At 51.1% G+C, this 22,229-nt stretch overlaps 3 protein-coding genes across 5 annotated transcripts; 1 reads left to right on the top strand and 2 right to left on the bottom strand.

Annotated features, from left to right (window-relative positions):
• Positions 1-802: 802 nt before the first annotated feature.
• On the bottom strand, positions 803-10,516 carry snx2 (sorting nexin 2). The gene is made up of 14 exons (XM_052069134.1): positions 10,267-10,516; positions 8,978-9,053; positions 8,312-8,472; positions 8,130-8,199; positions 7,851-8,045; positions 7,695-7,773; positions 7,533-7,608; positions 5,967-6,080; positions 5,781-5,874; positions 5,484-5,689; positions 5,254-5,397; positions 2,612-2,692; positions 2,463-2,534; positions 803-2,113 (listed from the first exon to the last, which is right to left on the bottom strand). Exons 1-14 carry the CDS (start codon positions 10,366-10,368, stop codon positions 2,063-2,065), a joined length of 1,521 nt encoding a protein of 506 aa, XP_051925094.1. The 5' UTR covers positions 10,369-10,516; the 3' UTR covers positions 803-2,062.
• Positions 10,517-10,519: 3 nt separating this feature from the next.
• Positions 10,520-15,652, top strand: rnf214 (ring finger protein 214). Its single transcript, XM_052069019.1, has 6 exons — positions 10,520-10,787; positions 11,358-11,605; positions 11,772-11,872; positions 12,040-12,268; positions 12,358-12,555; positions 12,634-15,652. Exons 1-6 carry the CDS (start codon positions 10,727-10,729, stop codon positions 13,150-13,152), a joined length of 1,356 nt encoding a protein of 451 aa, XP_051924979.1. The 5' UTR covers positions 10,520-10,726; the 3' UTR covers positions 13,153-15,652.
• Positions 15,501-21,837, bottom strand: sncaip (synuclein, alpha interacting protein). 3 transcript variants are annotated; one of them, XM_052068924.1, is made up of 13 exons: positions 21,531-21,837; positions 20,426-20,505; positions 20,077-20,149; positions 19,641-19,913; positions 19,238-19,491; positions 18,904-19,120; positions 18,452-18,717; positions 18,160-18,339; positions 17,958-18,071; positions 17,753-17,878; positions 17,488-17,657; positions 17,323-17,376; positions 15,501-17,245 (listed from the first exon to the last, which is right to left on the bottom strand). In XM_052068924.1, exons 2-13 carry the CDS (start codon positions 20,480-20,482, stop codon positions 16,489-16,491), a joined length of 2,541 nt encoding a protein of 846 aa, XP_051924884.1. In that variant the 5' UTR covers positions 20,483-20,505; positions 21,531-21,837; the 3' UTR covers positions 15,501-16,488. The 3 variants fall into 3 exon arrangements, with proteins under 3 accessions (XP_051924884.1, XP_051924886.1, XP_051924885.1); XM_052068926.1 differs by having other exon boundaries at positions 19,250-19,491; XM_052068925.1 differs by having other exon boundaries at positions 19,238-19,488.
• Positions 21,838-22,229: the final 392 nt, after the last annotated feature.

Raw genomic sequence — 22,229 nt, 5'->3', positions numbered from 1 at the left:
GGGGGCGGGGGGAGGGTACAATATATGTGTGTGTGGTTTGGGGGTCCCCCCCAGTGACAGAGCAGAAATAATTAAAGTTTTCTGTGTTGTTTCTTATCAGCTGCTGGGGGCTCTTGATCATTGGGGAGCGGGAGGGGGTGGGGGGGGGGTCTGTAAGGAGGTTTGTGCTACATCAGCTGATATGATAAACAAACTGAACAAGGTCACAACAACAACAACATCATCATCATCGTCATCTTGGCCATTATCTGCCGCCGCCCGCTTACTCAACACAAAGTGAGAACACCAAAAGGCCAAAAGGCCGACTTTCCGTACGCGGCGCGATGGAGACGCTAGCATGCGGCCCTCGTTTTTCATCCAGAAAAATTATTTTAATTAACAACAAATCACAGAACAAAAATATTCGTCAGTCAGTTCAATGAAAAGCCTTTCAGGAAGCAAAACATTGCGATGGCGCCACGCGTCACTTTCAAAAAGGAAGCATCGTTGAGTTGTGGCGTTCACGGCTTTTCAGGAAACCCAGGAAGTTATCTTTTTTTTTGAGGGGGGGGCGGGGTAGTTGCTTTTAACTTAACCGACAACGACGTCACGTCGCTGGCGAGTTAAAAACAGCGAAAGAAAACAACGGGAAAAAGCAGCTCAAGAAGCAAAACGTCATGATGACATCATCGCTTACGTTGAGAGTGAAAGGTGAGCGCCGCGTTAGCAGTTAGCGGGCTAGCCGCACGAGTCCTCGTGGGGGGACGTCTTCGGCAAAGTATCGAAAAAGGCCGAAGGGAAATACAAACATTAGACGTTCAAATGTGTTGAAATCAAGTCATGAGGATACATTCTTTATTTTTCATCACAGGTCAATGTCATTCCACAGAAAAGTTACAAAATATGAAAAAGTTCATCATCGGCAAAAAAAAAAAAATCAAGAAATCTTCCGATGAAGTCAAATTAAGAGAAAAAGAAAAATCAAGTCATTAGGACAAAGTCGTGAAAAAGTGTTGACGATGTTGTTGACATTTCATTTCATTCCAGTGTGCTCTTCGATTGTCACCTCAAGTTGCTCGTTAGCGTAGCTTTCCAATTGGTTAACAGACAAAAAAGAACCAAAACGTTCCGAGTTTGAGGCTTCGTCTCGGTCAGGATGTGACAAATATGATGCAGCGCTACGGACGGTTTGGCAAACTACTTTTCTCTTTTCACATTTCAGCGGCAATAAATAAGCATTTTGCCATCTCAAACTTGATTAGCGTGTGGCGCTAACTCAGAGAGAACGGAGAAACGTCGTTAGCATGGAGAGGTGTGGCAACCGAACGCCCCGCTGCAAGCTAGTTAGCGCTTAGTTAGCCACCTAACATTGGTGGGTGACCGATTGAGTAGAGGACTTGAATAATACACGTCAAACGTGATTTATCATGCAGCTATCGATTAATCGTCAGCATTTCACGCGTTTTAAAATCACAAGGGCCTCACTCTATTTAGTTGTGAGCTAGCGTAGCATTTAAGCTGTCAAACTGGTGGCGGCTCTCAAAAGTGAAATGCTAACTACGATTAGCATGTGAAGAAGCTGAATCAAAGAGATCGGAGACGAGTCCACTTTACCTTTGCGATTGGAATGATTGGTTGAGCCCGCGGCCAATTGAGCTGCCGCAAAGTGGCCTCGCATGTCACTCGCGCTAGAATCTTTCCGGCCACGAGGTGTGGACGGTGCCCGTTTACCCGCCATTGTTGTTGCTAGCGTTAGCATTTTGTCGGCTGGCTTGTGACACTTGAAAAACAAACCGAGGTCCATTCTGAACCTTGAAAGCGTTTTTTAAGGCGAGTGTGGCCATTTGAGTTACAACAAAAAACAAAAAACACAGCGTGGAGATGGTCTTGGACTTGCGACGTGGTCAAGTGTCGCGAAGGTGTGAAAGCAAGCTGCGCCTCACATGTCAGGTGACCAAGGGGGGGGGGGGGGGGGGGGGAAGGACGAGGAGGAGGAGGATCGGTAAGCGTCCGACAGTGTCCGATGAGCACGTTAGCTTCCGGTTAGCGCGGAAACAAGGAGGCCTGGTGCATTGTGGGTGCTCTATGAGATGGCCTTGGCCTCTGGTAAGAACGCTTCCCAGTACTTTATCAGCTGTTCACACACACACACACACACATAAATAGCATTCTTCTACAGACGTAGAAGATATTTCTAGACTCGATTAAAAGGGACAAATAATGTATTTATGGCGGCCGTTAAGCCGTCACCGGCATCTCCGTCACGTTTTTTAATCCACACAAGTGGAACAAAACATGCGTGCATATGAAGTGTGCTAACAGGTTTGAAATATTCTTGGGGGAGATCCATTCCAGATGACGGATCATAAAAAAATTTTGTTTTGTGCTTTGAAAATATTTTTTTAAAGACATTTGTTGTTTTCATAGATGCAAAAAGTGCAATAAAACAATCACACATGGGCGTGGGTATTAAATCCAGTTACCTGTTGCTGCGTGAGTGCCAGAGCTTCCAAGTAGTTGATGACCAGCATCTTGAAGTCTTTGACGCGTTCCTTCTGCGGCGAGTCAAGACGACGACAAGCGGCGGGTTAACCGGACGCCAATGCCCCCGCGTCCACTCTTGGCCACTTACTTCGAAGCGAGCGACTTCTCGGCGGATGACTCTGGAAATGTGCTCAAAGTCTCGCTCTCCCTGCTGGACTTTGCCCTCCAACTGCAAGAGAGCAACGCAGAGAGCGCGGTCAGCGTCCGCAAAGCTTGGTGGACCTCGAGGACGTCGGCCGTCGTCGAAGCGCGCGATGAAGACGGCCAGCGCGACGCCGGCTCCCTCCGGTGGTACAAGAAAAAACCACAACAACAACAACAAATCGCTGCTGCGGTTCGGTTGTATTTCGCTTTGGAACAAAATGCTCATTTGTGCTAGCGAGCGGCCATTTCACACAATTATGTTCTTTCGGCTCATTTAGGAGGAAAAAGAGAAAGCGGGGCCATGGGGGGGCGACACAGTTACACAAAAGGATGTGAAAAATTGCATGCATGTACAAAAAAAAAAAAAATCTACATTCACTTTACCTGAGGCTAAAATATGAGTTACAATTCCAAACAGGTGTCCATTTTTGTCCGCTTTTCGGACATCCCGTGACCGTAAAATTTGAAAAAGAGACAAAAATGGACATTGGTGTTTTTCACTGGCCGACTTCTGAACGGACGACTTCTTATTCCGATGCCCTTTCAATGCCAAGAAACATAAAATCAACTTTGCAAAGTAAAATATGCAGAAATCAACTCACAAAATGCGTTATCAATATCACAAATTTGAGCACAATACAGATTTTTTTCCCCACAATCAAACTCAGAAAAATAGTCATTTAAAAGAAGAAAAAAGTTTTGAAACTGAGATTTTAAAAAATATAAATAAAAAATATGGCTTTGGGATCAAATGTGGAAATGCCACGTACAAAATAAGAAAGATGGAATAAAAAAATAAAAATAAAAAACAGCCGGCCAAATCCGCTCGATTCTTAGGGAGGGTCGCGAGCGCCGGCTCTGCCCAGTAGGCGGAGCCTATGCCGGCCATATTTGGGCAGGAGGCGGGACACGCTGGTTGCTGGCCAATTGCAAGAAATGATGACGATGACAAGCAAATATGACATCGCCATCAAAAACAAAACGGATGCACAGGAGCAAAAAACTAAAAGGACAAGAAGAGAAAAAAATCAAAATGTACTTGAGACGAATATGATCGAGATGAGACGTGAAAGTGTGATGACAAAAAAAAAAATGGAGGAGTGATTCAAACGTGACTTACGAATGACGAATGAGACAGATCAAAACAACGCGAGTCAAAAGAAAAGGCAAAAGATGACGCGCCCTCAAAATAGGTTTGATGAAAATAAGATCCGACGTGAGCAGGCAGGAAAAATGACAGCCGGATATAAAAAGTCACTGCGACCCACAAAATAAAAGCGAGAAGAGTAACAAAATGGCATCTGATGGAGAAGGATGCTCAAAATATGAGCACAGCACATGGGCGCAGCTCAAGAGTCCTACCTCTTCAATTTCCTGGCGCAGCGAGGCATGACAGGGAGAGGGGTGGGGAGAGGGGCAGGGGGGGGGGACAAAAAAATGAATAAAATCAAGCAACTTTAAAATAAAAAAAATTATCAGTGCCTCAATGTCAGGGTAACAATGAAAACCGCTGCTGCGACAATGCTTTGTGGTTTTTTTGCACGGCCCCCAACCTGGGGGAGATTATCCTTGCTAGCATTTGTGGGGGTTTTTTCTTCTTCTAGATTGTCGGTTAAGTTGAATCGGGCACTTGCCTCCAGACGGGGGGGTAAATCCACGACTGGCTGCCACCTCGTCACAGGGCACACAAAGCCCAAAAACTAAAAAGCAGCCTGCCTGCAGTCCAGACCCGTCTTCCATTGAAAACGAGTGGCGCACGATAAAGCGTCAAATACGCCAACCGATAAAGTTGGATGGCCAATTTTCAGCAATCGGATTGGTCAACTTTCAGTCTCGTGCCCTTAAAATGATGACGATTGTGATCATTCAGATTGCAACCGATCCAAATCAATGAAAACAAAAAGCATCCGCGATTCAAACGAGGCGAAAACAATCGTATCAGCGTGTGTGTGCGTGTGTGTGTGTACTTCCCGAGGCGTCGTACATAAAGGCTTGTTGTAACTCTCTTTACTGGCAAACGTTGACTTCCGAGCCCCCTTTGCCCCCCCCCTCCACTAACAGCGGACCCCCGACAGCGCGTGTGGGCGCGCTTTTTTGACAGACGGCTTGCAGGCTGAATTTGTGGGCTGACAGGCTAATAAAAGTCTTTCTTTTTCTTCTTCTCGGCTGGCTAAAATTCCTCAGGCGCAAAAACAAAAACTTTTCACTTGAGTGAGTAGCAAAGGTAGGTTTGTTTCGCCCCACTGGACGCGCCGGGAGGGGCGGGGCTCGCACTGCCGTCAGGAAGTCTTTGAATGGGGGCGCCTCTTTGATGATGCTCGTGCTACATGTTGGAGGCCACAATATAATCAGCTACTTTTGCCTCGTGGAGGGTGGGGGGTGGGGGGGGGGTCAACTCTTGGCGCTGCGAGCGCTCTCCTCGACGTCGCAATCCGATGGGCGAGTGAGGCTCTTGGGCGTGGCGCTTTTTTATCCGGCCTGGCTAAAACGCTGCGTGTTAGCGCCTTTAGCGTTAGCTCTCTGCTGCCACGGGCGCACGAACGGCGGCCAAGCGCGGGGCGTCACGTGTCCGGCGCTACTTTTTACCTCTTTGATGTCGTCTTTGGCCTGCTGCAACTTGTCGGCTTTGTTTGAAAAGTGCAGTTTGACTTCGGCCTCTCGTTTCCTCTGCAGGATCAGCTGAGTGTCCTGCCACCTCTGCCAGGCCTTCACGCGCTGCTCGAACACGCCCTGCGCACACAGCGGTCACATGGTCAAGACGCATAACGCCAACGCCGTGGCGCCGAACGCTCCCGGGGGGAGAGGCAAAGACGCACCTTGACGGCGGCGAGGAGGCGCACGTAGTCGCCGAGGAGCTCGGCCAGGAGGAAGAAGTCGGCGTTGGCCTGCTGCTGGTATTGCTGCTCCATCTTCTCCTCCACCTCGGCCAGCTGAGACAAAGCTCGCGACAGCGCCGTGTGGTCCTCGCTGTTGCCCAGCATGGCGGCCGACTTTGCGAACTGCGCCGCGTTCTGGGACAACTCTGCGCGGGAGGTGCGCGCACGGCGGCGGCGTTGACGTGACGGGGAAATGGGCGCGCATTCGCCAGCGCTAGCGCACGCGCGGCGAGCTACCTTTCCTGTGGCACACGAGCGACTCCACGCTGGCGTGGACTTTCCGCAGTTGTGCGTCGAGATTCTCAAAGTGTTGCTGCTTCTCCTCGAACCACTGCCCCCCCCACACACACACACAGGCCCGCATGAAGCCGTCCATCACGGTTAGCATTCCCCCCCCACCCACCCCCTCCCCGGGCAACTCACGGCGTCCGACTCGTTCATCTTGATGGTCATCTTGTTGACGGCGTCGGCGGCCTTGTTGACCATCCTGAGCAGGCCGGCGCCGCTCAGAGCTTGCGTGTTGACGGCCCGCGGCAACTGCAACGCACAGGCGCGCAACGAGCCCCCCCCCCCCCAAGTCACTGCTGTTCGGTGTGAAAGGTAGCGGTGCCGTCAAAGGGAATGATTGGAGTGATGGCGGCATGAAAGGGGCTGCGGGTGGCCGCGTGAAATTCAAGTGATGGTGAATGGCGGCCGGGCTATCAGATATTTTCAGACTGGATTTTTTTTCGTGGTTGATCAGATTATTTTTTTGGGAGGGGGGGGGGCTTAACTAAATCAAAAGTTTTGCGTTAAGTTGATTACAAAATGGATATTTATCCGAGTGCTGGCTACGAGACGCCGTCAGTCGGATCCTGCACTCTTATTTTTTTTTTTGCATGTTTGAAAACAAACTTCGCTGGCTTCTGCGTGAAAGGAACAAGGGGATAAATGCCGGCTCTTTTCTGCAACTTACGTCACTTCAAACATAAATGATCTGGCTGCAAGATGCTGGTTTGCGGTGCGAAAACACATGCCGTCAGTTTGGCTGTGCTCTGTGTGAAAAGCACAAGTGTATCAATTCCAGCCCTTCTGATGCTCGGGATATATTTTACTTATGTTGTCCGGCGGCAGGAAAACTGTGTCTCTGTGTGGAAATCCCACCAACGTCTCACCTTGTCTGAGTTCTGCGTGAAAGACACGAGCAGATAAATTCCAGCTCATTTGTTGGGGCTCTGTGGGAAAACGGCGTCTTTGCGTGCGGCGCGAGTGACACGTCTTTGTATATTGAACACAAACAAAGGGAAGTGTTTAAAAACGCATACTGCTGACGCTAAGCTAAGGTGGTAGCATGAGAGCGCCCCCTTATGGTAGAAGCTGGCATGGCGGCGGTCGTGGGTGACACAAAATGACTTGTGACGTTTGTTTCTCCCCATTTAATTAGCCGCCGCCGCCTCGCTTTCGACACAATCGGTTTGTCGCCATCTCAAACACCGCCCCCCCCCCCCCGTGCCCTTCCCGACCCCCTCTTTAATTCGCATCATTCCGCACACCCCCTCAAGGCGATTGGAACGTCGTCGGCATCCCAGATTAAATCCACGCGTCGGCGCGAGAGCTCATTTTTCTTCATTTCGGAAAAGTTTACTTTCGCACGTGGTGGTCCCACCCCAACCCCCCCCCCCCCCCCCCCCCCCCCAATGCCATTTAAGCAGAGGCGGGGTCTCGGGGGTCCTCGTTGATGGAGGCCAAATGAAAGGGGGGTTGAGGGGGGGGTGAGCCACGGGGTGCTTTTCATTTATAGCCGCCTCCCCGCTTGCGTTTCATTAAGTGGGCCGGACGGAACGCCGCACTCGCTCAAGCGTCCCACAATTCATCTGTTAAGTCGCTGACAGAACGCCATTTATTTCCGAGGCCACCTCCCCCACGCGGCCAACGTCCCAGAAGGCAGCGCGGGGTGACGCAGCATCAATATGCGGGATGTGGTTTTTGTTTGTTTGTTTGTTTGTTTACCTCGGAACTCTCCAGAAACTGCACGAGGTCGGGATCCTTGAGCAGGACGGGATGCTGCACCGTGCGCCTCAGGTACCTGCGCCGCAACATCAAAGAGGCGACGCCGGCAACTCAATCCGGCGGCGGCGTCCGAAGGAAGACGTGACAACATCTCGCTCGTACCTCTCCAAGGCCAACCTTCTCTTCTCCACAAAGTCGTTGGACGACGGGTCCTCCTTCCCGACCTTCACCTTGGTCATCCCTGCGCGGGCGACAAGAGCCGTGACGGGCATCGTGCGCGTTAGCAGGCGCGTCCGCGCCGCCGCCGCGGCGACGTACCCACGATGCTCTTCTCCGGCGCGGGCGGCACGATGTAGCCCGCGTGCATGTACTTGGACGCCAGCTTCCCGTGAAGGCCCAGGAAGTCGCTGAAGCGTCGCCGGACCGAGAACTCGGGAAGGCGGAACAACGCCGACGACGGCGGCGGCGCCTTGGTGGTCACCTTGTAGGCCACGTAGGCGTTCATGCCCTCGCCTGGGGACGGCAAAAGCCGCTGGCGTCACGGGGAAAGGACGCCGCCCGGAGTGGCGTGACGGTGAAGCGAGAGGAGGAACTCACCGATTTTCTCGGGCTCCGACACGGAGACCGCAACGGCCGACGCCTCGCCGGACTCTTCTTCTTCTTCCAGCTGAACAGACGCGGCGCGCGACAAACGACCACAAAAGCAGAAAGTACTTTTCGGCGGGACCGCGCGCGTGTACGCGCATCGCGTGTCCGTTCGTCCGAGGGCGGAGGTTCACCTCATCGAAGGAGGAGTGCGTGAACATGTCGTCGTGGACGCGCGCCAAGCGCGGCGTGAGGACGGAGGCGGGCGGCGTGACGGGAGTGATGGCGGGCGACGGACCGTCCGACAGCAGCACGTCTCGCTCCGGGCTGTCCAGCGACACCTCCTCTGTGGCCTCTAGCGCACGCAAACAAAATGGCGGCCGGCGAGTGACCAGACACCCGATGCACTTTCGGCCATCAATTGAACAGCAATAAGAGTCCAACGCGCTAATTCAAAGTCAAGAGCGAGTCCAACGCACTCGGCCACGCCCCTAAAAGGCACACACTCAACACACAAAGGCAGTAGCAACCATCTGGGATTTTTCATGCATTTCATCTTTGATTTCATTCTGCCATTTTGTTATTCCAAATTCAGTTTCAGTTTGGTGTTCTCCGGTGGGTTTGCTAGTTTTGATTTCCTTGGTTTGGCTTCAGGCTTTAGCTTTTGTGCTTGCTTGTTTGTTTTGTTTTTATGCTGTTTTGATTCAGTAAAAATGCAACCAAAAACGGCAGCATTATTTGGGAGCCGGAACGGATTAATAGGCTTTCAATTCATTTCAATAGGGAATCTTGATTTGACACAATTTTTTTTTTTTTAAAGCCCGGGCGCCGCCGTATGACATCACAAAGTGAGCGCTTACCTGCAAACAGGTCGTCTGCGTCGTCGTCAAAGTCAACCTTGGGCCCGTTGGACCTCCCGCCGCTCGAGTCCGCTTCCTGGGGCGGGACAAACAGACAGGAAGTGACGCCGAGACGAGACCTCCAAAGCACCCGGGGCGTGTCTGGCTAACTAACTGTCGGTTAGCGCCTTTCAATATTGACACAGGTGAGGCACCGTGATGACTTTTTGATGTCACTTTGACAGGCAAGGAAGGTGTGGAAACAACAAGGAAGAGAACGCCGACAATATCGGCGAGCTGAACGCTAACATCTAATGGGAAAAGGTCATCGAGAGACTAACGGGAAGCGCCAAGTCCAAATTGGCAAACATTTAAACACATACAACCAAAGAGAATGAAACGCCGTATATTGAGAAAACAAAACTTCCATTTCATGTTGTCGTCCATGTTAGCTTAATGCTAACAAAACAACATTGCCAAGCACATCAGTGAAGAGAATTGCATTTAAACACCCAAATGAGCTAAACAATAAGAGAAGTCTGCGAGCTTCTTGCTCATAGGAATTGGCTCGGTGTTACAGCATTTCGTTGGAATGCAGCGCTGACCGGCGGAGAAGAGGAAATGACAACCGGGAGCTTCTCTCGTCCTGACTCAGCAGAAACACCCAAAAGAGGAAGACACACTCCAGCAGGAAAGAATTCCAAGTGCTGAGCGGCCCAAAAAGTGAGACAAAGGAGCAAACTGTCAATCCCAAGATGGTGTTTCGCAACCTTTGTTGACACCCCCCCCCCCAAAAAAAAAGTCACAAAAAGTGGAGAAAAAGGTTCATTGTCTGCCTTCTGTCATTACAGTGGAAAAGCATCTGATTGTTCCGCCACTGAACCAATGAGGTGAAATTGGATCTTTTTTCTTTTAAAAGCATCAAATGGCCACTATTATGCGTTGTGTGGTTTGTTAAAAAAAAAAAACAGGCTTAGGAGTAAAGGAGCCATTTTCCCCTTGTGCTCGTGAACACGCCATCCTCACCTCCGTGACTGTCACCTGACGCGACGTCACGCGAATGCACCTGAGCATCCTGCTTATAACCGTTAAAAAAAACGGGACAACCTCGGCGGCTTCCGTCGACTCATTTTAATATTTGAAAATCTATTGAGCTATTCCTACAATGTATTTGGCCATTTTAAAACACAGCCTCAAACGGAGGGGTAGACTAGCATTGCTTTGATTTGAATGACTTTCTCGTGTCTCTTTCTGCGTTCGCCTCTAGCTTGACACCTCGTCCAGCCCAACCCTCTCCGATCCCAACTCACCTCGTGAGGGCCGCCCGTCAGTTCCGGGAACAGGTCCTCTGCGTTTTCCACCTCCTGGAAGTCGCTGTGGTTCGCCATGGGGTCCCTGGCCGTGGCCGCCATTGCCTTCGTATGCTGTTCCCGCGGGCTTTGCTCGGAGCTAACAACGTAGCCCTGAAGATGACGGCTAACGGAGCAAGCAGGGAGCTAACCTCCGAGACTGGGTGACTGGCGAGCGGGCGGGGCGGAGGGGTCACGTGGTGTACCCGGCGTGGTCACGTGACAGGAAAAGACTTGGCTAGCGGGGAAGAGCGACGGGGATCCGCAGCCTTATCTTTTCAATACCAAGTTAAACTAACCGCCAAAGTGGACGACACAAGGTTATTTTAAAGAACAAACCAGCCCAACTTGTCGTTAAGTACTCACGTGAGCAAAACAATCCCGTCCAGGAAAACAAGAGTTTTGGTTTCGAGTTGTTAGCATGGATGCTAACATGGAAACGATCGAAGAGTCTGCGTCGTTTGAAAACGAAACCGCGCAAGGTAACGTGTGCACACTCTTCGTGTAACTTTCCTCATACCGGGTTCTTAACCTGCAGGAAGAGCTCAAGTGACTCATTTTACCCAGCTAACCATTTTAGAGTAACGAGCTAAATATAAACAACATTGACCAAACAGCAGGAGCCAAGCAGTTTAAATAGCAACACAAGATAAACACCGGAAGTTACTAAATGCGAACGCTAAACTAAGCACGTGCAATAACTGTCTAAATCATCGGTGTCAAACTCTGGCCGCTGTCATGCATGTTTTCAAAGTCTCCCTGTTTGAATCAGGTGTGTTGCAACAGGGAGACATGCAGGACAGCGACCCTCCAGGACCTGAGTTTGACACTTTTGGTCTAAATGTAAACAAACTAAAGACTGGGAGTCACTGACTAAATGCTCAATGGGACTGATTCAGTGTTAAATGGGGCACTGCCATACGGCAAATGCAATAGAGTCACTAACTGAATGCTAACACAAGCGTTGAGAGCCCCTACTTAAATGCAACACGTTAACGGTGATTAAACACTGGGCGCGACAGGCGCAATGCTAAGACGCTCTCTCAAAACAGGCATCGTCGAGCTTGAAAAATCAGTACAGACGGATGCCGTGGCATCGGATGGCGTCGCAATGACCGACGCCGGCGTCAACGTGGCAGCGGACTGGGAGGAGCAGCTGGCGCTCATGTTGGAGTGCGGTGACGGGCTAGCAGAGGATTACAGCAACATGGTCAAGGAGTGGCAGCGTGACGATGCCGAGCGACAAAAGACGACGGCACAGCTGCAAAAAAAGAAGGCAGAGACCACCCGGCAGCATCAGGTCAGCGGCTGAGTGTTACGTGCTCACGTTAAGCAAGCTAAAATGCTACACGCTAACTCAAGGTAAACAGTAGGAGTCAATGGCTAATAAATGCACCAGACTACATTCAGCTCAACGCTCGTCGGTGGCTAAATGCTAACACAAGCTGAACTCTTTGTTGGTGCAGCTTCTGCTGGAGAAGCTGGACACGCTGCGAGTGAAGCTGCAGCTCAACAACTCCAAAAGCACGCGCAAGAACTACCTGTCCATGAAGGACGACAGGGACAAGTATGTGCTACGCTACTAGCTTTCGAACGTCAACAAAAATCCGCTCAAAGCGAGGTGCTAAATGATAACATTAGCTTAAATGTTCAGCGGACGCCGCATAAGTAGCCGCTTGTCACTCAAACGGCCAGCTGTTTGCCACAGTGACGACGAGCCTTCGCTGCCCGCAGGCTTTCCAGGGATCTGCAGGAGAGCGCCGCCAAGCTATCCGCGCTAACGCGGGAGCAGGAGGAGGAGCAGCGACGCTGGCAGGAGGAGCTGGACGACCTGAAGGAGGAGATGGAGAAAATAAGGCGGGAAGCCAAAGACGCCGAGAGCCGCGCCTTACGAGACCAGGTCGCCGCCGTGGAGGCACAGCGAGACGTCGCCATGGAGCGCATACAGGCCTGGCTCGCAGAGGTAGCTACGCCTTCCGGGGCAAGACCATCTCGAGCTAAAAGCTGACATGTGCAGTCGTCGGCCAAATGCTACATGCTAACGTTTTGCAGGTGTCCGAGTACGTGTCGTCACTGCGACCGCTCCATCACCAGGAGAAGGCGAGCTGGGCGAGCAAAGAGGCGGCGGTGCGAAACAACCAGGCAGAGTTGGAGAAGCGATTCCAGGAGGTTCTGGCACGTTTGCAGGAAGGGCGCGAGTTGGAGTCCCTCCCGCGCATCAATGTTCCGGCACTGCCGCGCATACCCACGGTACCGCCACGCACTTCTCACCGATCTAGCTAATACTTTGCGTCAATGCTTTGGACATTTTCTTATTCCCCACTCCAGGCCGAGCTGAATTTCAGACAGATGATGATGTCCCAAAATCTTGGGCCGCCACCCCAGCGAGCGCCTCAGTACTACATGCCCCCTCAGCCCCACCTGCGTTACTATGCTCCGCCCCCAACACCACCCGCATACCAGGTCGTTCCATCGACGCCGGCCGCCACCTCTTCGGGCCTCCTGGACAAGGTCCTCGACAAGCTGGGGGCGCGTTTCCCACAATGCACCAGGACGCAGCTGACGCATCTGCTGCAGCAGGTGAAGAGCGCCCGCGGGACCCTGGCGGGCATTTCGGTGGAGCAGGTGGGCGATCAGGTGGCCCTGGCGCTGGCGCGGGGCGACGCGCAGAGGCCGCCGCCCGCCCAAGCCGCGGAGCCCCGCAAGTTGTGCCTGATGTGCCAGAAGGCCGTGGACCCCGAAAGCCGCCATCCGTTCACTTGCGCCCACACCATTCACAGGGACTGCATCTGCAGATGGATCCAGTCTAGCGGGAACAACTCGTGCCCCTTCTGTCCCGCTAGGTGAGCGCGCTAATGCTTGTTAGCTTAGCATTGAAATATTACTTGGCGGACATGTTTGTTAAACGTTAAGGGGAAGAAACAATCGGAAGATCAATTTTGATTGTTTTTCATTCATTCATTCATCTTCCGAACCGCTTTATCCTCACTAAGGTCGCGGGGGGGTGCTGGAGCCTATCCCAGCTGTCTTCTGCCCCCCGCCAGCCTGAATTGGTTGCCAGCCAATCGCAGGGCTGATTGTTTTTCCATTAAAATCATTTTAAGGCCACAGTGTCTTTTGTTTTGGTTTCATAGCCAAGTTAGCATTAGCATATGCTATTATGAGTTTTTCTCACCTTCTGCCGACATTCTTGAACAATCTTAACGGCGTCTCCGAGTTGCAGTGGTCGATGTGGCGAGAACGAGTGTATCTCAGCGTAGCTCAGCATCGTCCTGCGGGAGTGGCGGAAAAACACGCTAACAAGGTGTTCTCATGCTCGCCGTCAACCGCAATCGACCGCGTGACGCGACACCCCACAGACCGCATCCCTAAAGGCTTCACCCGGCAACCAAATTACGCTTGTACGCTGCCCCCTGCTGGTATCCGCTGGCCTTTATGCGTCGTTAACGACTTTTACTGAAAGGTTGTTTTGATGCGCATCCATCATGGCCGTGGGTACATCAATTAATGCTGTTGACGGCGGAGGAAGAGGGGGCGCTACCACCACCCCGTCCAGCTCAGTTTGTAGTATCCCCCACCCCCTCCTCCCACCCGGCATTAAAGTCCTGTCATCCCAGCTCAGCCCCCCAGCACAGAGCTGTCAATTAAATGTGATTGACTGGCTAACAGCAGCACATAAATACAAAAAAACAACAGACGGGAAAATCTATATGTGCCTCCCCACCATCTGCCCCCCTTCCCCACCCGACCGTCAAACAAAGTCCCGCCCCTCGCTGAACGTGCAACCAATCAGCAGCATAATAGCCTCTGACCTCATATCATAGTGTTGTCCCGAAAACAAGATGCCATTTTGCACCCGAGTTAAGCCCCCTATTAGCGTTTAGCATGTGTGGCTAGCAGCACTTGGCACAGGGATGTCCAAACTTTTTGCACAAAAGGCCACACCTGGGTCGGGGGGGGGTGGAAACAAGGTTACAGCATGGGCATGTCTTTTTTTGTTTTTCCATTGACATTTTAAAATAAAAATAGTCGAGAGTATCATTTAACATTTTTTAAAAAGGATACAGATATTGTGATAAGTTTTTTAACCATGTACATCAATAATTGTAACCAATACAAAAATTATTCCAAAAATGACACCCTTCAATGTTTTAATGTGTTCTCATAAACTTTTAAATGTTTTACATTCATTTTTTTGAGCACACACCGAGCCAATGAACCCTGGTTAAGCTGTGTATATGCTGCATTATCATGTTTTGTTCCCAAGCAAACAACTTGTCACGTTAGCATGTTTTTAACATGTTTCCAGTTTAGCAGCTAGCCACATTAGCATGCTGTGTGCGTAGTTTATTGAACTTGCGGTCATGTGGTAATGAGTCGTCGTCATCATCCTTTAGCGGCCGGCCAACGATTATCAAGCTAGGCCCTGCTGCTGGATCATAAAATGAAAACTGAACTCAAATCTTTTTGTGCTCAATGTGAAAAATGTTCTCACCGTCACAAATCTTTGAAAAGTCCACCGAGACGTTTGGTTAGCCGCTAAATGCCCGAGATTGATGCTCCAACCGGATTGAGCTCCACGCTCGTTTAAAAGGCGTCAAAAAGGTCCACTTAGCAGGCTCAATTGATGATGTCTGCCTGGCAAATTGGCCTTTGATGCCACCCCCTGACTGAACCCCACCCCCCACTCCCACGAGGGGGTCTAATGGGTGCTGCCCTAATGGCGCCCTCCATCACATGCGAATATGAAACGTGACAATTAGCCAAACGAGCTTTAGCGTTAGGGGATAAAAATAACATGCTAGTTTTCGACATCGACACCTGTGGGGGCTCAGGCGTGGGGGGGGGGGGCTGTTGCTCACAATTCAAGGGGTGATAAATTCAACCTCATCGATTGGACAGCACTTAAGAGACCATGTATTCGGTTAAAGGCTACTTGTGAACTTGTGTGTTAAGAGTGACTAAAATGCTACAGACTGGGATATGCTATGACAATAAAAGAAAAAAAAAACAATCACGAATTAAATGTGAAATTAAATAATGGGAATGAGTCACCCAAGCTAAATGTCAACAAATAACTTACCTGCATGATGCCAACAAGGTAACGTGGGTGTGCTGCCAGCCTGGCTGTTTGAAAGTGCTCTATAAATACTGTTGACTTGATAATGTAAAACAATTTGCAATAAGAGAATAAATCATGAGAAATCAAAATAAACCTTTAATGTATTTTTGGTATTTAAAAAAAGCACTCGCATTTGCTGCAACATTTCACCTCCTTTGCTTCATTTTGATGACCTCAAAACACCTGCGTGACATCTATTCATTTTGTCATACATCCGGTGAGCCATTATCATCGGCGGCACTCACTTGGTTTCACTCCTGCCCCCTAGCGGACTGGCTGCTTTGGAGAAATCATGTAGTGAGTGCGGCGACCACAAGGAGGCGCACGATGGAGACAGGTGTCGCGACAGCCTCGTTTCAAGTTGTGTCCAAAAATATACGTAATGAGGACATCGGGAATAAAGTGTTGTCACCATGGCAACAGATCAAGCAGCAACCTACCTTCATTTTTAAATACCAAAACGGGTGACATCAAGGGAAATACATTTTGCTATAGTGACATAACTTGTGTTTTTCTTGAAATAGTTGATTGAAAGATGTCAAACAAAATGGCACTGTGGTCAGAACGACCTGGTTGAAATTAAATTAAAAATAAGTGACGTCAAAGTGACATGAAAACAAGGTTGCCATAGAGACAGGTCATGTTTATAAAAATGCAGAGGTGAGGAATAATGTGTTGTCGTGGCAACAGGTCAAATGACAGCTTCGTTTCAAATGGAGTTCAATCAAATGTCGCAAGGGAATAAAGTGTTGACAGGGATGGATCATGTGACATCTGATTTAAATAACGGTGTGTTGTTTTTTTTAAAAAATGAGGTTAAAAAATACTGTTTAAAGTTGTGCTGAAAAAAAAAGACGAAGTAGTGAAGAGTAGTGAAGAGTATTGTCGGAAAGTTGAAGGACAGCCTGCTTCAAAAAAAAAAAAAAGTTGTTTTAAAATGGCATCCTGAATTGTATTGTCACAGCAATAGATGTTGCCAGGCAGCTTTAAATAAAGTTTTTAAAAAGGTGACGTCATGAAACAAGTGTGTGATTATTAAAAAAATAAAATAAAATGAGTGTTCACACATTGGTGCTTTTGTTCTTGTTCTTGTGCTGGTTGTGTGACGTGTTGTGCGCGTTGTTGTTGTTGTTGTTGTTGTTTGTGTTTCCACTGAGCGTCTCCATGATGGACCTGAGCGCCCCGAAAGGCCTCTTGGCCTCCGAGCTTCCCGTAGGCGTGGCCTCCTTGGTGGTGGGCGGTACCCTGCTAGGCTCCGCCTCCTGGTGCAGCTGCTCATTGAAAGTGACCCTGAGCTTGAGGCTGTGCGCCGTTTTCCTGCGCGACGACGGAGACTTCAGGGCGCTCTTGGGGCTGGTGGCCGCGACCTTGGGGGGGCCGGCGGCATCCGCGTCGTCGGCCCCCTCGCAGGGGCCGAAGGCCACGCCGTTGACCGGCTTGCATATGGGCTTCCTGTCGGCCGCGGGGAGGTGCTTCGTCATGACCAGGTGGAGGTGCTTGGAGGCGGGCTCCTCGCCGTTGACGGGCAGGTGCGTGGGCCTATCGGGTTTGGGAGGGGCGTCGGAATCCGATTCGCTCAGCGAGCGTTGCATCATCTGCTTCAAACGAGCCAGCTTCTGCTCCCGCTTCTCCGTCGACGCCAGGGCGGCGCTTCGACGGGCGCCCTCCCGGCCCGAACCCCCCGCCGCCGCCGCCGAGACATCGCAGGCGTCTTTCCGCGGCCCCGCCTCCTGACGCACCAGCCAATCGCCATCCGCGGACGTCCCCTCCGCACTCAGCGTCATCTCGGGCCACGCCTCCATGCCGGACGGATGACCGCTGAGGATGAGACACATCGGCTGTACGCGCTACGCTGGATGCGTGTGTGTGTGTGTGTGTGTGTGTGTACGAGATACCTGGTGTCAAGTTTGAGTAGTTGTTTCTGTAGTGTTGCCTTCTCAGCTGCTTGTCTGCAAAACACACACACACACACGCACACACACACATATGGTCAGTGAGTTTCATTAGCTGTGAGTTGCGTGGCAAGTTGTGTTCCTCCCCCCACACCCCCCCTCACTGACTCCGTGAGCTGCTTGGTCAGCTTGACCACCTGCGACGCTAAGGACATGCACGTTTCCACGACGACCAGGTAGCGAGCGCACGGGCTGTGACCTTGACGCTCGGCCAGCTGCGAAGGTCGCTCGCCCTGCTGGTTCAACACCGTCACGTTGGAGCCGTACTCCACCAGCGTCTAGCCACGCACACACACACACACACGGTTTCACACAAGTTCAGGTCAGCGAGCAGCACCAAGCGCGTCGGCGGAACGTGAGCAGGCGCCACTACCTGAACGCAGGTGAGATGGCCGTACTGCGCCGCCACGTGCACGCCCGTGTTGCCGTTGTGGTCGGCCTCATCCAGCGAGATGGCCTGCTCCTGCATAAACTGCAGCAGCCACAGCAACACCTTCTCCTGCGCGCACCAACACGCAAAGGCGCCAAAATGGGTAAATACGGCGGCTCGGGCGGGGGAACGACGGCGAGCGCCTCACCTGTCCGTAGCGAGCGGCGTAGTGGATCAAGCTGGGGTGGTCCCTGGTGCAGCTCAGCTCGGCGATGGCCTCCGTCTCGCTCACCATCCAACGCACGCACTCCAGGTGGCCGTTCTACACACGCGCGTGCGGCGAAGCGCAAAGATTAACGCGCGCAAAGATTAACGCGCGCAAAGTGCGAGACGGGTCGCGCCGGACGGACCTTGACGGCGAGGCCGGCGGGCGTGAGCTGCATGCGGTTGCGCTCGTTCAGCCCGTCCTCCCCCATCAGGGACGTGAGATGCTGGAGACACTCGGCGTGGCCCTGCGACGCCGACACGTGCAGGAGGTTGTTGGCCGCCTCGTCGCGGATCAGCGAAAGGTTGTCGGCGGCCAGGTGAGGCTGACGGAGAAAAACGTTTGGCGCGTCAGCGCGACGCCGGCACGAGGCCGACGACTTCATTTTGGGATTTCCGCCCGGCAACAACGGCACGCCCGCATCGATGAAGACTCACCAGAAGCGAGATTTGACCTTCCCTGACGATGTTGATGATGTTGTGCTGCTTCTTGACTTCCTCGTCCACCTCCGCCGCCGCCCCCGCCCCAACCCTTCCTCCTCCTCCTCCTCCTCCTGCGGGGCTCCACGGCTTGCCGGCGTCCTGCTTGGCCAGCAGTGGAAACAATACGGCGCTGGCGCCCCCTGCTGGAGGCTCCGGGCCCGACCTCTGGTCCTGGTTGTGACTCTGCGCTTCGGGATACACCCTGGCCGACAGCAGCTTGTCTGGGTCAGTTGAGCGCACGTTGATTATGAGCACGCCGGTATGTAAACAAAACAAAACAAAACAAAGCAAAATAAAATAAAATAAAATAAAATAAAAGCTTTCTTCTCCATCCTTCTCTTCAGAAATGACTCTTTCGCAATGACTCCAAAGACAAAATCCGCGATTGGACCCGATTGGGTTCTGACCTCCGTCGGGGAAGGAAGAGAGTGACGAGGAGCCGCTGAGCAGCGAGGAGGAAGAGGAGAGCGCCGCCTCCTGATGGTGAGGATGAAGATGAGGATGATGAAGGGGATGCTGGAAGCCTCCGGAGGACTGAGAGCGAGGAAGGTGCTGCGGCGGCTCCGGATCCAGGGACTTGGACTTCCTCAGGTCCGACCACTTCAAGGGGGACGGGACGCACATCTGACGGAGGGCGGGGAGAAGGAAAAGGACCGGTTGAGGTTGAGGCCCCACCCCACCCCACCAGGCTATCACATGACTGGCCGCGTCACGCACGTGTGCGCCGACGTGGGAGCGTGCGCGTGTGTCCACCTGCGCCGGCGCGTTCATGCCGCCGTCATCCTCCTTCCTGTTTTGCCTTTGTCGTCTCTCCAGCGTGGCCGCGCCCGCGTCGCCCGCGTTGCCCGCCGGCCGTTTGTCCAGCGCCCTCGGCAGCGTCGACATCTGCTGGCCGGACGACTTGATGAACGGCACATCCAGGATCTCGTCCATGTCCAAGTCGTAGTGCTCCAGCTCCCCCAGGACACCCTGGTGGCCCCCCTGGTTCGCACCTGCTGGGGATTCAGAATGAGGCTAACATTTAAGCTAATGTCTGTTAGCACGTCTATGGCATTTGGCTTTACACGTTAGCATGAAGCGAGCGATGGTTTGTTAAGCGCGACGCGGTTCGGCGTTTCAATGTGAAGCCCTCGTTTTGACTTACCCAAACCCGGGCCAGCAGCGTCCACCATTTTGCCTCCCGCCGCATTAGAAGGCAGTCCGTGGTCCTTAGCGGCCGGCCTGGCCTCCCCCGCTCCTCGCTCTTGGACCTTGGCGTCCCAGCCCGGAGGCTCCTCTCTGGTCTCGGGGTGATGCTTGAGAGGAGAAACCCGCTTCACGGGACGGAACTTACTGTGCGCCTCGGTCGCACCCGCGGGTTTGATTCCCAGCATTCCCGCGTGGGACGCCACGCCGCGACTCCAGTTGATGGGCGGCGCTGCGGGAAAAGCGCCAGGATGCCAAGAAACCGGGGGCAAGATGAAGAGGGAACGGGAGACAGCGGAGAAGGGGTTAGCGATCGATGAGAGGCACGCAGAGTTTATATCCGGTTCACGTTAGCTTAGCCGTGGACGCTAAGCTAACACGCTCGACAACGTTACCGGCTCTCTCCTCCGCCTGAGCGTCGTTCCGTCTGGACAATTCCGGAATGTTCTTCAGAGATGAGACGGAATACTGAAAGAACACAACAAGGTGATCAAATCTTGAGCCCAAACAGGCGATTTCGTCGGCTGATTATAACAAAAAATGTTGTCTGGAATGAGACTAAAAGAGAAGTCATTTGATTGATTAAATCCCTTTCAAATTATTCAGCCAATGAATCGCTTGTGGGAATTTTACTTTACCCAAAATTGTAATGGGCCTCCCGAAATCCATATCGGTCAGGTCCTCATAACAAGACCACAAAAAGCAGGACAAGGCTCGGCAAAGTTTTGCGCGCGTGTTACTGACCGCGGCGTCGTCCGAGAAGTCGATCTCGTCCAAGTCCAAATATTCAGGAACCTCCATCTTCACACCTCATCACTTCCACCCTGAACACAACATCTTCAGAATTCATCACGAAAACACAACAAAGAGGGGGGAAAAAAATTATATTGCGCTTTCCAAAACAGTTTCTTATCTTATCTTCTCTTAACATCAACAAAGTCATGAGCATCTCCACCTCCTGAATGCTAATCACTATTAGCAAGCACATTCCCCAGCTAATCACTTGCGAGTCCATGGCCATCATCGCAAGCTAATCACTCGCAACATCGTGCTAATAATTCCCTGGCGAGCAGACAAAAGTCAAAGTGATGTTGCGGTCAGGTTCTTCGTGCTTGAGGTCCTGCACCGGGACCGAGCAAGCGATACTCTCCTCAACTGTATTTATAGAGCACTTTCTAACAAACCGCCCGCTGTAACCAAAGTGCTGTCCACAAACAGCAAAGTCAACAAATCAAATTTGGAATTATAGTTCTCAAACGAAACAGGCATCGTTATCCTCTATTTTGCGTACCATTAAAAACTCGACAAATATAGAAAGAAAGCTTCTTGGGGTTTTTTTTCCAGTTAGTCCTTGAAGGCAACACTTGGCTTGACGTGCTGCCTTCACGGACAGTCCGAAAACATCACACTTCATACTGGACAGACAGAAATCTTTAAATTTAACTCTTAAAAAATATTATTTTCCAACACGTACATCATTATCAGAATTCGAGTTTAGGAGACACATAGTGCAACGCATTGAGAGAAAATTGTCTTTAGAAGATTGAACTTAAATGACACTGCTATTTTTAATACGTATTTTCATGACTTTCGACCTTCGTGACGTATTTAGCGTGATTATTAAAAAGCGAGTTTGTTGTGCTCTTTTAATCGTCTTAATCCAGGTTAATTTGCAAAGCAAGCAGGCTAATTAGCAACCAGCGACGCTAACCGATGACCCCCCTCAGCTAGCCTGCTAATTTACAAGCTAGCCGGACAGCTGGAAAAAGAGGCGACAGGAGAAAGTGGAGGCGGGGGGAAAAAAGTAAGACTTTATAAACGTGCGCAGATGCTAAAGTGTATACATTACCTGGTCGGATGGGCGTGTTGAGAGCAGATAAGCTGACGGGACGCTTCAAATACAAATCTTGTGTTTTTGCCCCTTTTTCTCCCCCCCGCCCCCTCTCTTTTTTTTTCTTCCAGCAAAAGCTGGTCGATGCGAGCAGCACAAAGACTTTGACATCTGTCCTCATCGAGAGACGTGGAAGCGAGGGATCACTCTTCAGTTTTTACCCCCGTCGTTTACGTTCACTTGCCGAGCGCCGGTTTAAGTGTTCAAGTTGATGAAATTCATCTCTTTTCATCGTAAAGCATGTTTAGACGCTGTCAAAAGGCGAATTGGACGAGAACGTGATTGGCCGTTGTTTCGTTGTGGATGTTGGCTACGAAACAGTCATGGTAAAATAATACAAAATGTAAAATCATGTTTTTGTATCAATTTACGTTGAAAACTAATCTCACAATAATCGAATAAAGTACTTTAGATCGATTTTTAAAATTATTTTAACTAGTTTTAGAGCTACATTGTAGCGTTCGCAGAATTGTCCGAGAAGCGCCCTTCTTTCGAAGAGACGATCTTTGAGGTGGGATTCCGCTAGATGGGTTTATTCCCTTTAGAAAGAAAAAAAAACTGTTCCGGTTAGCACATGGAAAATTGTGACTCGTTTATTTAAGTAGTGTACAGTTGTGTCGTTCAATGCAAGCAATAGTTTAATGTGAGTGAATTGAA

This window comes from Hippocampus zosterae, chromosome 6 (assembly GCF_025434085.1).
Source record: "Hippocampus zosterae strain Florida chromosome 6, ASM2543408v3, whole genome shotgun sequence".
Classification (NCBI taxonomy): domain Eukaryota; kingdom Metazoa; phylum Chordata; class Actinopteri; order Syngnathiformes; family Syngnathidae; genus Hippocampus; species Hippocampus zosterae.
This window is presented reverse-complemented; position numbering and strand designations above follow the sequence as displayed.

Bases quoted from the DNA above. Each gene is read 5' to 3' on its own strand.
- sncaip (XM_052068924.1), bottom strand. From the start codon at position 20,482: ATGGAGGTTCCTGAATATTTGGACTTGGACGAGATCGACTTCTCGGAC. The intron at 19,914-20,076 runs GTAACGTTGTCG...CTTTTCCCGCAG, and splicing joins TCAGGCGGAGGAGAGAGCCG to CGCCGCCCATCAACTGGAGT. The intron at 17,879-17,957 runs GTGAGGCGCTCG...TGGTGCGCGCAG, and splicing joins ACGCCGCTCGCTACGGACAG to GAGAAGGTGTTGCTGTGGCT.
- rnf214 (XM_052069019.1), top strand. From the start codon at position 10,727: ATGGATGCTAACATGGAAACGATCGAAGAGTCTGCGTCGTTTGAAAAC. The intron at 11,873-12,039 runs GTATGTGCTACG...CGCTGCCCGCAG, and splicing joins ATGAAGGACGACAGGGACAA to GCTTTCCAGGGATCTGCAGG. The intron at 12,556-12,633 runs GTACCGCCACGC...TCCCCACTCCAG, and splicing joins CACTGCCGCGCATACCCACG to GCCGAGCTGAATTTCAGACA.
- snx2 (XM_052069134.1), bottom strand. From the start codon at position 10,368: ATGGCGGCCACGGCCAGGGACCCCATGGCGAACCACAGCGACTTCCAG. The intron at 8,473-8,977 runs GTAAGCGCTCAC...TGCGTGCGCTAG, and splicing joins CGCAGACGACCTGTTTGCAG to AGGCCACAGAGGAGGTGTCG. The intron at 2,693-5,253 runs GTAAAAAGTAGC...GCTCTCTTGCAG, and splicing joins CCAAAGACGACATCAAAGAG to TTGGAGGGCAAAGTCCAGCA.